Below are 12,500 nucleotides of genomic sequence, written 5' to 3'. Positions count from 1 at the left end.
ATTTCCATTTGTTTTTATGTCTACTTGAGCTAAATTTTGGGGGATATACACTGTTAAGGATTTTCCGTAAAAAAAAAAAAAAAAAAAAAAAAAAAAAAAAAAAAAAAAAAAAAAAAAAAAAAAAAAAAAAAAGAATCCTGGAATAGAATACATGTTGTATCCCATATTTTTTTTTTCTTTTTGTCTTTTCAAAATATAGAATTTGTTGGAAAATGAAAAGTTCCATTTGCTTTTTATGTTTACTTGAGCTAAATTTGTGGGCATACATTTGAAAATTTGCCATAAAAAAACTAAAAATTATGGAATAAATCCCGTATTTTTTTTCCAAGATACAAAATTCGTTGGAAAACGTAAATTTCCATTTGCTTTTATATCAACTTGAGCTAAATTTTTTGGGGGATATACACTTGAAAAATTTATCGTAGAAAACGGTAAAAATCCTGGAATAAATATTGCCAGACATCTATCGTTTTAAAAACGGATATATTGACGTTAAGGAGTGATATCACGGTCACCAAACCCGTAATTACGGTCCCCTGTATTTTACTGAAATGCGGCTGAGAACAGTATATTTTTACGGAGAATTTCCGATCAAAATTAGTGTTTTTTTTTTTTTTTTTTTTTTTTTTTTTTTTTTTTTTTGCGATAACAGCGCACTGAGTGGAAATTCTGGTACAAAAATAAAAGAATGTGCCATATGATCCGTTATTCACAAGGACCTAAATTAATTACTGTATGCGAAATTCATTTTTGCCCAGGTAAATAAATATTCTTTTTATATCAGTTAACAGCATGAATTATTTCGGTTGCTAGCGTAGAATACCAGTGAAAAATGGAGTCACTAATTCTTTCAGGCAAACGAAAGCTGTTAACTTGGGGGACTGTTAATCTGTATGCAAATTGGCTTCATCTGTAACAGCTTTTTTTTTTCCTTCAGTTGTGTATATATCCGTTTCTGATGAGGCTTATCTAGGGCATAATGAAACTGCACCAATTTATATCATAGACAGAGTTTCGAAATGAAAAGGGAATGAAATTTCATTATTTTAAGTTATAGTTTTTTTGTTTTTTTTTTAATGCGTTGAAGTATAAAAAAGGAATACTGTTTTAAGCTCAGATGTTAGTTTTTTAAAGACGATTCCAGAAACCTTGTCGTCTGCTATATGAGTTAGGAAAAATTCCGGTTACGACTAATGCCAGGCTGACACTTGCACGAATCTGTGACACGCATTGGCACGACTCGAGTCATGCCAATGCGCAAACTAGTCGTAAACTTGCGTGAAGGGTACGTAAACCCATCGTGACTTCATGGCCTGTCCTGAAGAGAATTTTGAAATGTTAAAAGTTTTGGTCACTACAAAATTTCGAGACCGGGTCGTGAATTATGCGCAAACTGTTCGTGAACTCGTCATGACTTCGTCGGGAAGATGCGAGAGGATGCTTGCCAATGCGTGGCAATGCGTGCCATGCCACGACTTTCACGAACTGCCACGAATAGCTCACAAACAGCTCACGTCGAGTTCACGAGGAGTTGACATGTTCACGAATATGCGTACGTCGCAGCGTGGCCGTGCCTTCCCACTCACATGGTCATGTGTACTTCACGCATTGATGGCACGATTAGTTCACGACTAGTTTACGCACTTCCTGAACAGTTTGCGCATGGCACGGGCAGTTCACGATTAGTTCGCAAACTTTGCGCAAACTATGTGTGACCGTTCGTGTCAATGTGGAGACTGATGGGCACGCATTCGTGAACTATTCGTGAACTCGTTGTGAACTCATCGTGAACTAGCCGTGAACAGTGCGGGAGCCTCCCAGTTCGTGCCCCAAAATGGCACGACTTGCCACGACAAATTCGTGGCCAAAGGTCGTGCAAATGTCAGCCTGGCATAACTTATATCATATCGTTGAAATTATGATAGCGAAATTTTGGCTTGCAATAAATAGCAGTATAATAGATCTCCTGAAATAAATGACTTAGAAAAATTTTCTATCTTAGAAAGTAAGCGCACGAGAGTGATTAAAAAAAAAAAAAAATCCCCAAAAACAAAGATTACGGGTAGGCCTTTTCGTGAAAGTATTTTCACCTGGTAAATTTAATTAAATCGCAATAGCTTTATGCTGGAAGATAGACAATTTAATTAGCCATTCAACAGAACATATTTCATTACAATAGGATTTTTATTGTGTACGAAATAGAGGTTAACTTATAACTACATTGTTAAAAAAAAAAACCGTAATTTTAATAGGAAATTCTCCATTCTCAACAATATTTCATTAAAATATGGGCGACCGTAATTTTAAATTACTTTACTATTATTTTTTACGGGTTGGTGACCGTAATATCATTCCTTTACGTCAATATATCCAGTTTTAAAACAGTAAAAATCCTGTAATAAATGTTGCGAGACATTCACCGTTTTTTTAGAATGCAAATTTTTAACAGTGTACTGTATTATAGCGTTAAAACTAGGACAGCGTAGTTTGATTTACCCTAATTAAAATGCAATCAATCCCTTTCAATAAGTGACAAACTAGATGTTTCTTTCTTGATAACTATAAGTTCATTTCTTTTATCGAGGCAGATTTGCACCGACTCGCAGCGGTGCCCTTTTTAGCTCGGAAAAGTTTCCTGATCGCTGATTGGTTAGAATTATCTCGTCCAACCAATCAGCGATCAGGAAACTTTTCCGAGCTAAAAAGGCACCGCTGCGAGTCGGTGCAAATCTGCATCGCTGAAAGAAATTGACTATAAGCACTTTAGAGCAATGTCATAACAAGCTTATTTCCCCCATAAATAGAAATTCCTGCGCATTTTTGTGTGAATATTTTCACCGGTTAGATTTAATTTAATTGCAATAGCTTTATATTAGAAGATAGGTAATTTAATCAGCCATTTTACTAATTATACTTTATTACACTAGAATTTTTACTGTACACGAAATAAAAATGTACACCAAGGTAAAATAAAATTCCGATTAAGGATAACTTATAGCTACTTTATTATAGTTTTAAAACTTCGAAAGCAAAGTTTGATATACACTAGATGAAAATTTAATCAATCCCTTTCAATAAGTGACAAACTAAATGTTTCTATCTTGAAAACTAAGCGTGCATATGCAATATCAAAACAAGCTTATTTTCCCCCTGACAACCTAGACTAAAGTCCAAATGGAAATTTTGGGTAAGCATTTTTATTTGAATATTTTCCCCAGTAAAAACTATTCTAAATGTGATATCATTATACTGCGAGAAAATAAATTCATTCGGCTATTCAACAACAAAAATATTTCATTAGCTTAGCACTATTTGTTTCCGAGCATGGAATACAAATGATGACGGATGTAAGAAAAATGTTTTTTTTTTTTTTTTTTTTTTTTTTCTTTTTTTTTTTCAAGGCTAACTTCAATTTGCTGTGTTGCGCTGCAATAATTCCGGTAAGTCCAATTTCAATGGGCCATACGAATTATATTCTTTCGTAATTTAGTTAATATTTTCTTGTTCAAAAATAAAGAAATAAAAGGTTGTTAAAAAAATCTTTATTATTTCAGAAAATGTAACAAACTTTTAAATGGGTCCCTAGATATTGCAAAAGAACAGGTGGAAGAAAGAGAAGACGATGGATTGACGAGGTAAGAAAATGCGTGGGTTATGCTCTGGGCAAATATCACGGAATGTGTAATATCAATACTAATAAAAGTATGTACATTGAATGAGGGAAAATATGATGATGTCTTTCAGGTATTGCCACAGCCTCTGTACCATGGTCCTTCACTGTCTTGGGGTAGAGTTCTCTTGCTTGAGGGTACACTCTACACACTATTCTATCTTCTTTCCCTTATTTTATAGCTTATATATGGAATATTTATTTCAATGTTGTTACTGCTCTTAAGATATTTATATTGTTAATTAATTTTCTTCTAGTTTCCTTATTTCCTTTTCTCACTGGGCTATTTTCCCTGTTCCATGGTCTTTCCATGTCTTGGGGTAGAGTTCTCTTGCTTGAGGGTACACTCTACACACTATTCTATCTTATTTCTCTTATTTTATAGTTTATATATGGAATATTTATTTCAATGTTGTTACTGCTCTTAAGATATTTATATTGTTAATTAACTTTCTTCTAGTTTTCTTATTTCCTTTCCTCACTGGGCTATTTTCCCTGTGGCATACCTCGGGCTTATAGCATTCAGCTTTTCCAGCTAGGGTTGTAACTTAGGAAGTAATGATAATAAAGCCTAACTGTAAATGAAATTTCAGAGAACCACTGACAGTTCAGGAGGGAAGTCACTTCATTACAGGCTTCCTTTGGCAGGATGTTGACAAAGTAACTTGGCTTTAATGGACGCAATGAGAAATTGGAATATATAAGCGAAGGATGTTGCAGGACAAGCTTATCAGGAGTACTAATTACATCCCTTGAAATAGATAACAATTCATATAATGGTTTCATTTGCTTAATGCATGATGTTATACAGGGTGTCTCTAAATAATGTATACACTCTTTGGATTGTTACAACGTGTTCAGTTTATTGATTTTAACGTGGAAAACAGATTCACAGAAGAGCAACAATGCACAGTGAAAAAGTAAGGATACATGGGGCAATTTGAGAATGTAAAAAAAAAAAAAAAAAAAAAAAAAAAAAAAAAAAAAGGAGTCTGTTTTCCACGTTGATATCAATAAATTGAACAAGTTGTAACACTCCAAAGAGTGCATACAGTTTTGGGATACCCTGTATATTAGATCAACCCATAATTTACTTGAAATAGCTTCAGCTTACGACAGAATATTTCCAAAACAAATAACCAGTTTTTTTCCACATTGAAAACTTATAGATTTGAATTTGAATGCGGAACAAATATCTATTCTAAACTTCCTCATTCCTGTTTTCCTGAGGCTAAACTAACTAGTTTAGCTTTTCGATCTCGTGAGATTAAAGCTCTGTTGATGGACCTGATGCTTATGGTGGTGTAGACCCAAATGGTATTTTTCCTTTGTTTTTTATAAAGACAGCAGATTTCTTAGCTCCAAGGTTATCTGTTATTTTGCGCAAGTTAGCAAGAAGAGGAGCTTTTAGAACTTGTTGGAGAATTAGTAATGTTACTCCTCTATGTAAATGTGTGTGTGGTAGCTCAAGTCCCACTGATTACCGCCCAATTTCCATAACTCCCATATTATCTAAAGTTTTTGAACGTCTTCTGGCAAAATGTCTTAATAGGTTTGCTGAAGGTAATCATCTACTCCCTAGTTTGCAATTTGGTTTTCGTAAAGGCCTTGGAGCATGTGATGCCCTTCTTACAATCTCTAATGCTGTACAGAAGTCCCTTGATTGTGGTCAGGAAGTGCGCATGATTGGCCTTGATTTTAGTGCTGCCTTTGACCGTGTAAATCATGAGGCCCTTGTTTTCAAACTGAAACAGTTGGGAGTGGGTGGGTCGTTTCTTAGCGTTATTATTGATTTTTTAAGTAATAGATCTCAAAGAGTTGTTGTTGACGGGCACCATAGTGAGTATAGGAATGTGATATCCGGTGTTCCACAGGGTAGTGTTCTTGGCCCATTACTTTTCATACTATATACACATGACATGTGGTTTGGCCTAGAAAACAAGCTTGTTGCATATGCAGATGATGCTACTCTCTTTGCTTCAATTCCATCCCCTGAATGTAGATCTGGGGTTGGTGAATCCCTTAATAGGGATTTAGCTAAAATTAGTGCATGGTGCAAATTATGGGGTATGAAGTTGAATCCTAACAAAACTCAAAGTATGATTGTAAGTAGGTTAAGGACGGTGGCTCCTCAACATCCGGATCTCAGTATTGATAATGTTTCTTTAAATTTGTATGACTCTTTCAAAATTTTAGGTGTGATTCTCGACAGCAAATTTAATTTTGAGAAACATTTAAGGTCTGTGTCTTCTTCAATTGCACAAAAAAATGGCCTATTGGGATAGTCTTTTAAGATTTTTGGTGATCAATCTATTCTGAAGAAGTGTTTTAATTCTTTCATTCTACCTTGTTTTGAGTATTGTTCTCCTGTCTGGTCTTCAGCTGCTGATTCTCATCTTAATTTGTTGGACAGAAACTTATGATCTATTAAATTTCTTATTCCTGATCTAGATATTAATCTCTGGCACCGTCGTTCAATTACTTCATTATGCATGTTGCATAAGATTTTTCATAACTCTGACCATCCTTTACATTCAGATCTCCCTGGACAATTCTATCCTGTTCGTAATACTAGGCAAGCAGTTAATTCTAATATCCAGGCCTTCTCCATCCTGAGGCTCAATACTATGTAGTACTCCAGAAGTTTTATTCCAGCTGTTACCAAGTTGTGGAATGATCTTCCTAATCGGGTAGTTGAATCAGTAGAACTTCAAAAGTTCAAAGTTGGAGCAAATGCTTTTTTGTTGACCAGCCGGACATGAGTCTTTTTATAGTTTATATATGACATATTTGTTTTTGACGTTGTTAATAGTTTATATAGGACATATCTGTTTTGAAGTTGTTGCCTTTTTTAGAATGATTTTTTGTTAATTTGTTCTCTTCATTTATTTATTTCCTTTCCTCACTGGGCTATTTTTCCCTATTGGGGCCCTTGGGCTTATAGCATCTTGCTTTTCCAACTAAGGTTGTAGCTTGGATAGTAATAATAATAATAATAATAAGAAAATGAAACAAATATCTTGATTTAAGCATGAATTTATTGTCTTGGTGGTTATTGTCCTTTGTGCATTCATGCAAAGACATCATTAACCTCAATACAAAACAATAAAAAAAAAAAATTGCCACAATAGTCCACTATACTCCGCATAACTTTAGCCTTGTGTTTCATCCCTTAACTTCTCTCCTATTGGAGCTCCAAATCTCTTTGGTGAAAGCTAATTATACAGTTGGCTTCATTAATTCCGATACATTTCAGGGGAAACTAAGGAGACGTCTGGCAGGTGTACATTGTAATTGTTTTATGAATTCGCCCAGGTTGGAGAAGTAGTATAGTAGTGTTGGCTGATGGTGTAACATCCCTGACTGGTGAACGCCAGACTGGGGTTCGAGACCAGCTCAAACTTGTTATTTCTTTTTTGTCGCTGTAACCTCACCATCCTTGTGAGTTAAAGAGTGGGGGTGGGTTGGGGGATCCTCCTTGGTTTTAGCTTGGGTGGAGAGGGGCCCTAGTTGCTGATCATATGTATATATGGTCAGTATCCAGGGCATTTCCCTACTTAGTAGGGCAATGTCACTGTCCCTTACCTCTCCCATTCATGGTGGGGTTTGATCCTATAGGTCTATTTGCTGAGTCATCATTAGCCATTGCCTTGGCCCTCCTTGGTCCTAGCTTGGGTGGAGAGGGGCCTTGATTGCTGATCATATGTATATATGGTCAGTATCCAGGGCATTGCCCTACTTAGTAGGCCAATGTCACTGTCCCTTGCCTCTCCCATTCATGGGCAGTCTTTAAACCTTTAAAACTGTAAAAATCCTGGAATAAATATTTCCAGGCATTTACCGTTTTTTATAATGCAAATTTTTAACAGTGAAATTCTTCAAAAAGTCAACGATGATGGAAAAACCCGAGCACTTCCAGCACCCAGTTTGTGTTACACCTTTTTGAGTCCATTCACGTCCAGTCGTTCGAGTTGATTCGCATCTTCACATCCAGTCGCACCATCTTTTTTTCTATTTGCTCGCGACAATAATTGCCTGAGTTGAGCTCTTGGGAAACCTTTCTGCGTAAGTATATTTTTTCAAAGTATGTAAAAGAGTTCTCTTGCTTGAGGGTACACCAGGGCACAGTATTCTATTTAAATTCTCTTCTTCTTGTTTTGTTAAAGTTTTTATAGTTTATATAAGAAATGTTTATTTTGATATTGTTACTGTTCTTAAAATACTTTTTTCCTTGTTTCCTTTCCTCACTGGGCTATTTTCCCTTCTGGGGCCCCGGGTCTTATAGCATCCTGCTTTTCCAACTAGGGTTCTAGCTTAGTAAGGAATAATAATAATAATAATAATAATGATTTGGATGTAGGATTTTGTCTTTTTGAATTGTTCCTTAGACTTCGTCAGGGTGGTCTAATGTATTCCAGTATTTCAGGACTGCATGGTATTAGAGACATCACAGTTGTTTCCAGACAGTAGGATATTCTATTTAAACCTTTAACCTTAACCTTCAAAGTTTGAAGGTTAAGGTTGATGGTGTCTGGTTTCAGTTCCAGTTGCCTCAGAATAGATGCTCACTAGACCATCACCCGGCCAAGCCCAACCCTCCACTGTTGTGCCCAATCACAGTAGTGACCTCCCCAGTAAACAGCTTAAACTCATGATCCCGGGTGGGGATCGATCTAATGCCATGCGAATTCTATGCGAACACGTTACCAGGAGGCTAATACAGTTTTTTCAAATGAGGCCCTCGTTTGAGCTCCTATTCCAGGTTTTTAAGGAACCAATAATTCTGGAACGCGACGCAATTGCTAAGGGCATGGGGTAATGGCGGCTTGTATTAGGACTGAGTACCTGCTTCTCATAAGTCATACTAAGAATTTGGATGTCATAAGAGTCTCAATATTTTGACAGGCATGATAACTTTTAGTTGTGTTTCATCTGTCGGAACCTAGTCATGGATGATTTTATCTTTGATTGTCTCCCTGCTATTACGGCTAGGAAACAAGAGGAGGATAGAAAGGCTTCTTTTGCCCTTCTTGGGGATTTGAATGCTCACCATAAGGAGTGGAAAAACTCTGTTTCTCCTACTGATCGCCATGACTTAAGAGCTTTGGACTTTGAATGCTCACCATAAGGAGTGGAAAAACTCTGTTTCTCCTACTGATTGCCATGGCTTAAGAGCTTTGGACTTTGAATGCTCACCATAAGGAGTGGAAAAACTCTGTTTCTCCTACTGATTGCCATGGCTTAAGAGCTTTGGACTTTGAATGCTCACCACAAGGAGTGGAAAAACTCTGTTTCTCCCACTGATCGCCATGGCTTAAGAGCTTTGGACTTTGAATGCTCACCATAAGGAGTGGAAAAACTCTGTTTCTCCTACTAATCGCCATGATTTAAGAGCTTTGCACTTTGAATGCTCACCATAAGGGGTGGAAAAACTCTGTTTCTCCCACTGATCACCATGACTTAAGAGCTTTGGACTTTGAATGCTCGCGATAAGGAGTGGAAAAACTCTGTTTCTCTTACTGATCGCCATGACTTAAGAGCTTTGGACTTTGAATGCTCGCGATAAGGAGTGGAAAAAACTCTGTTTCTCCTACTGATCACCATGACTTAAGAGCTTTGGACTTTGAATGCTCGCGATAAGGAGTGGAAAAACTCTGTTTCTCTTACTGATCGCCATGACTCAAGAGCTTTGGACTTTGAATGCTCGCGATAAAGAGTGGAAAAACTCTGTTTCTCCTACTGATCACCATGACTTAAGAGCTTTGGACTTTGAATGCTCACCATAAGGAGTGGATAAACTCTGTTTCTCCTACTGATCGCCATGACTTAAGAGCTTTTGACTTTGAATGCTCACCATAAGGAGTGGAAAAACTCTGTTTCTCTTACTGATTGCCATGGCTTAAGAGCTTTGGACTTTGAATGCTCACCATAAGGAGTGGAAAAACTTTGTTTCTCCTACTGATCGCCATGACTTAAGAGCTTTGGACTTTGAATGCTCACCATAAGGAGTGGAAAAAACTCTGTTTCTCCCACTGATCGCCATGACTTAAGAGCTTTGGACTTTGCCTCTGAATCAGGCTATAACCAAATAAGTGAAGCTCTTTATTGGTCTTGTAACTGCTTTGACTTATTATACACTGACTCCACTAGTATTTTATTTGATAGTGAAGGCTGGAATCGAAGTAATCTTCAATTGATATCATTTAGCAGGTCTAAGAATTCCCTTTTAATCATATCAGTTTCATACAATTCAAGTTCATAGACCTTCCTACTTGAATATATTTTCACAGGAATAACATCACCGCTTCCTTATGCTACTCCATATTACACTGTTAACCCTTTTACTCCCAAAGGACGTACTTGTAAGTTTCACAAAACCCATCCTTTTACCCCCATGGATGTACCGGTACGTCCTTTCAAAAAAATGCTATAAAATTTTTTTGGCATATTTTTGATACTTTTTTGAAAAAAGTCAGGCATTTTCCAAGAGAATGAGACCAACCTGACCTCTCTATGACAAAAATTAAGGCTGTTGAAGCAATTTAAAAAAATTATACTGCAAAATGTGCTGGGAAAAAATAACCCCTTGGGGGTTAAGGGTTGGTAATTTCCAAAGAGCCTGAGGGTAAAAGGGTTAACAAAAACTGTAATTTTATTCAGAAATTCTCCGTAAAAATATGCTGTTCTCAACCATATTTCAGTAAATACAGGCGACCGTAATTCTTACCCTACTTTGTTACTATATTTTACGGGTTGGTGACCGTAATATCCCTCCTGAACGTCAATATATCTGTTTTTTGAAACGGTAAATATCCTGGCAACATTTATTCCAGGATTACTACAGTTTTTTAAAGGCAAATGTTTAGCAGTGTAGATCCCTAACGTAGGTGTTAAAATTCATCAGTTATATACGTAGTATATCTTAAAAATGCAAAAGCTTCCACACTTTTTACAAAGTGCCTCTTCATCTTCTGCATTTTTAAAATATACAACGTATATAACTCTGGATTTTTAATACCCAAGATTGTTAGACAAGGCAAGATATTTTAATCAAGTTATCCGATCCTTAAGATATTTGAAATAATATAATAACAAACTCCTTTTAGTAGTAGGGTATTTCTCTAGAACAGAGTAAACATTTATAAACATCAAAGTTAGAATACAAAAATTCAGAAAATAAGATTGTTGTAGAACTCATCTTATTCAGAAGGTAAAAGTGTTGACAGACTCCATTTCCGGAAAAGAATGCACACACGAGTGCTCTAACGACCCTTTGTGAAGAATCTTAGGAAAACTTCAAGAAACATTCTTACAATGCAAAGTATTTCTGCTGAGAGACGTTTCTGTGGTAGGCAAGAATATTATTATTATTATTATTATTATTATTATTACTACTACTACTACTACTACTACTACTACTACTACTACTACTACTACTACTAGCTAAGCCACGACCATAGTTGAAAAAAGCTGGATGCTATAAGCCAAAGGGCTCCAACAGGTAAAAATAGCCCAGTGAGGAAAGGAAACAAGGAAATAGATAAACTAACTGAAAAGTAATAAACTATTGAAATAAAATATTTTTGGAACAGTAACAACATGAAAACATCTTTCATATATAAACTATAAAAAGAGACTCAATGTTTTAACTTGTGTTTGACTCAAATTTGGATTGAATATAGAATAAATTGTATTTCCCTAAATTTTCTACTATGTTCGGCATTTTCTTTCTAATATCAATAAGTTAAAGAAAATTTAGAATCAAATTCCTAGGGGCTGAAAATTTTCAAACAACCTGTTTCTGGCAAGAGGGGCCAGTCGATGGAAAATAAATTTAGTTTTTTACATATAATTTCTAGGATTACACAGAGAGAGAGAGAGAGAGAGAGAGAGAGAGAGAGAGAGAGAGAGAGAGAGAGAGAGAGAGAGAGGTTTGAATTAGTTAAATGTAAGTCTACTATCATAGAAGAGGCTCATGAAGGATTTAGATGAGATAAGAAGTAAACTTTGATAATGAATTTTGGCAGATACCACGGTCACATAGTAAAGCAAGTGAAGCCAATTATTATTATTATTATTATTATTATTATTATTATTATTATTATTATTATTATTATTATTATTATTATTATTATTATTATTTCTTGGTAGGACACCCTCCTTCAAACAGGTGGAGTTGAATACTATGGCTGCATAGACAGAATTCAATTTCTTGTCTAATTTCTCAATTCTTGTCCGTAGAATTGAGAAATTGGACAAGAAATTAAATTCTGCCGATGCAGCCATAGTATTCAACTCTACCTATTATTATTATTATTATTATTATTATTATTATTATTATTATTATTATTATTATTATTATTATTATTATTATTATTATTATGACATACCACATACTTCAATGAAGAAAATGTCTAATTATAGCCATTCTAAATTATTCAATATTTTACAAACGATATTATCACCCTCAAATTTAAATAAGAAAAGACCTTTTCACCCAGAGTACAAACGATTGTATCCCTTTCCCATGGCAGTGAAATATTGCTCCAGAGTAATTTCCCTAAAAGCATCTACTGTGCTTCTCTCTCTCTCTCTCTCTCTCTCTCTCTCTCTCTCTCTCTCTCTCTCTCTCTCTCTCTCTCTCTCTCTCTTTTGAATATTGTATCTTTGTGAAATAATTTTGTTCATATACTAAATCAAAAGGTCCTATACTTAAGGCATAGAGCAAACACATTCTCTCTCTCTCTCTCTCTCTCTCTCTCTCTCCTCTCTCTCTCTCTCTCTCTCTCTCTCTCTCTCTCTCTCTCTCTCTCTCTCTCTTGACTATTGT

At 35.7% G+C, this 12,500-nt stretch overlaps 1 protein-coding gene across 1 annotated transcript in view; it reads right to left on the bottom strand.

Moving 5' to 3' along the window:
- Positions 1-1,791: 1,791 nt before the first annotated feature.
- LOC137656369 (uncharacterized protein MAL8P1.12-like) overlaps positions 1,792-12,500 on the bottom strand; it is a 35,518-nt gene continuing 24,809 nt past the window's right edge. Inside the window, exons 5-6 of the mRNA XM_068390543.1 lie at positions 4,247-4,421; positions 1,792-1,887 (exon numbers count right to left, since the gene is read on the bottom strand). Of these exons, the coding sequence (XP_068246644.1) occupies positions 1,792-1,887; positions 4,247-4,421 (271 nt within the window). The remainder of the gene's footprint in view (positions 1,888-4,246; positions 4,422-12,500) is intronic.

This window comes from Palaemon carinicauda, chromosome 17 (genome assembly GCF_036898095.1).
Source record: "Palaemon carinicauda isolate YSFRI2023 chromosome 17, ASM3689809v2, whole genome shotgun sequence".
Classification (NCBI taxonomy): domain Eukaryota; kingdom Metazoa; phylum Arthropoda; class Malacostraca; order Decapoda; family Palaemonidae; genus Palaemon; species Palaemon carinicauda.
Note: the sequence above shows the minus strand (reverse complement) of the source record. Positions and strands in the feature narration are given on the sequence as shown.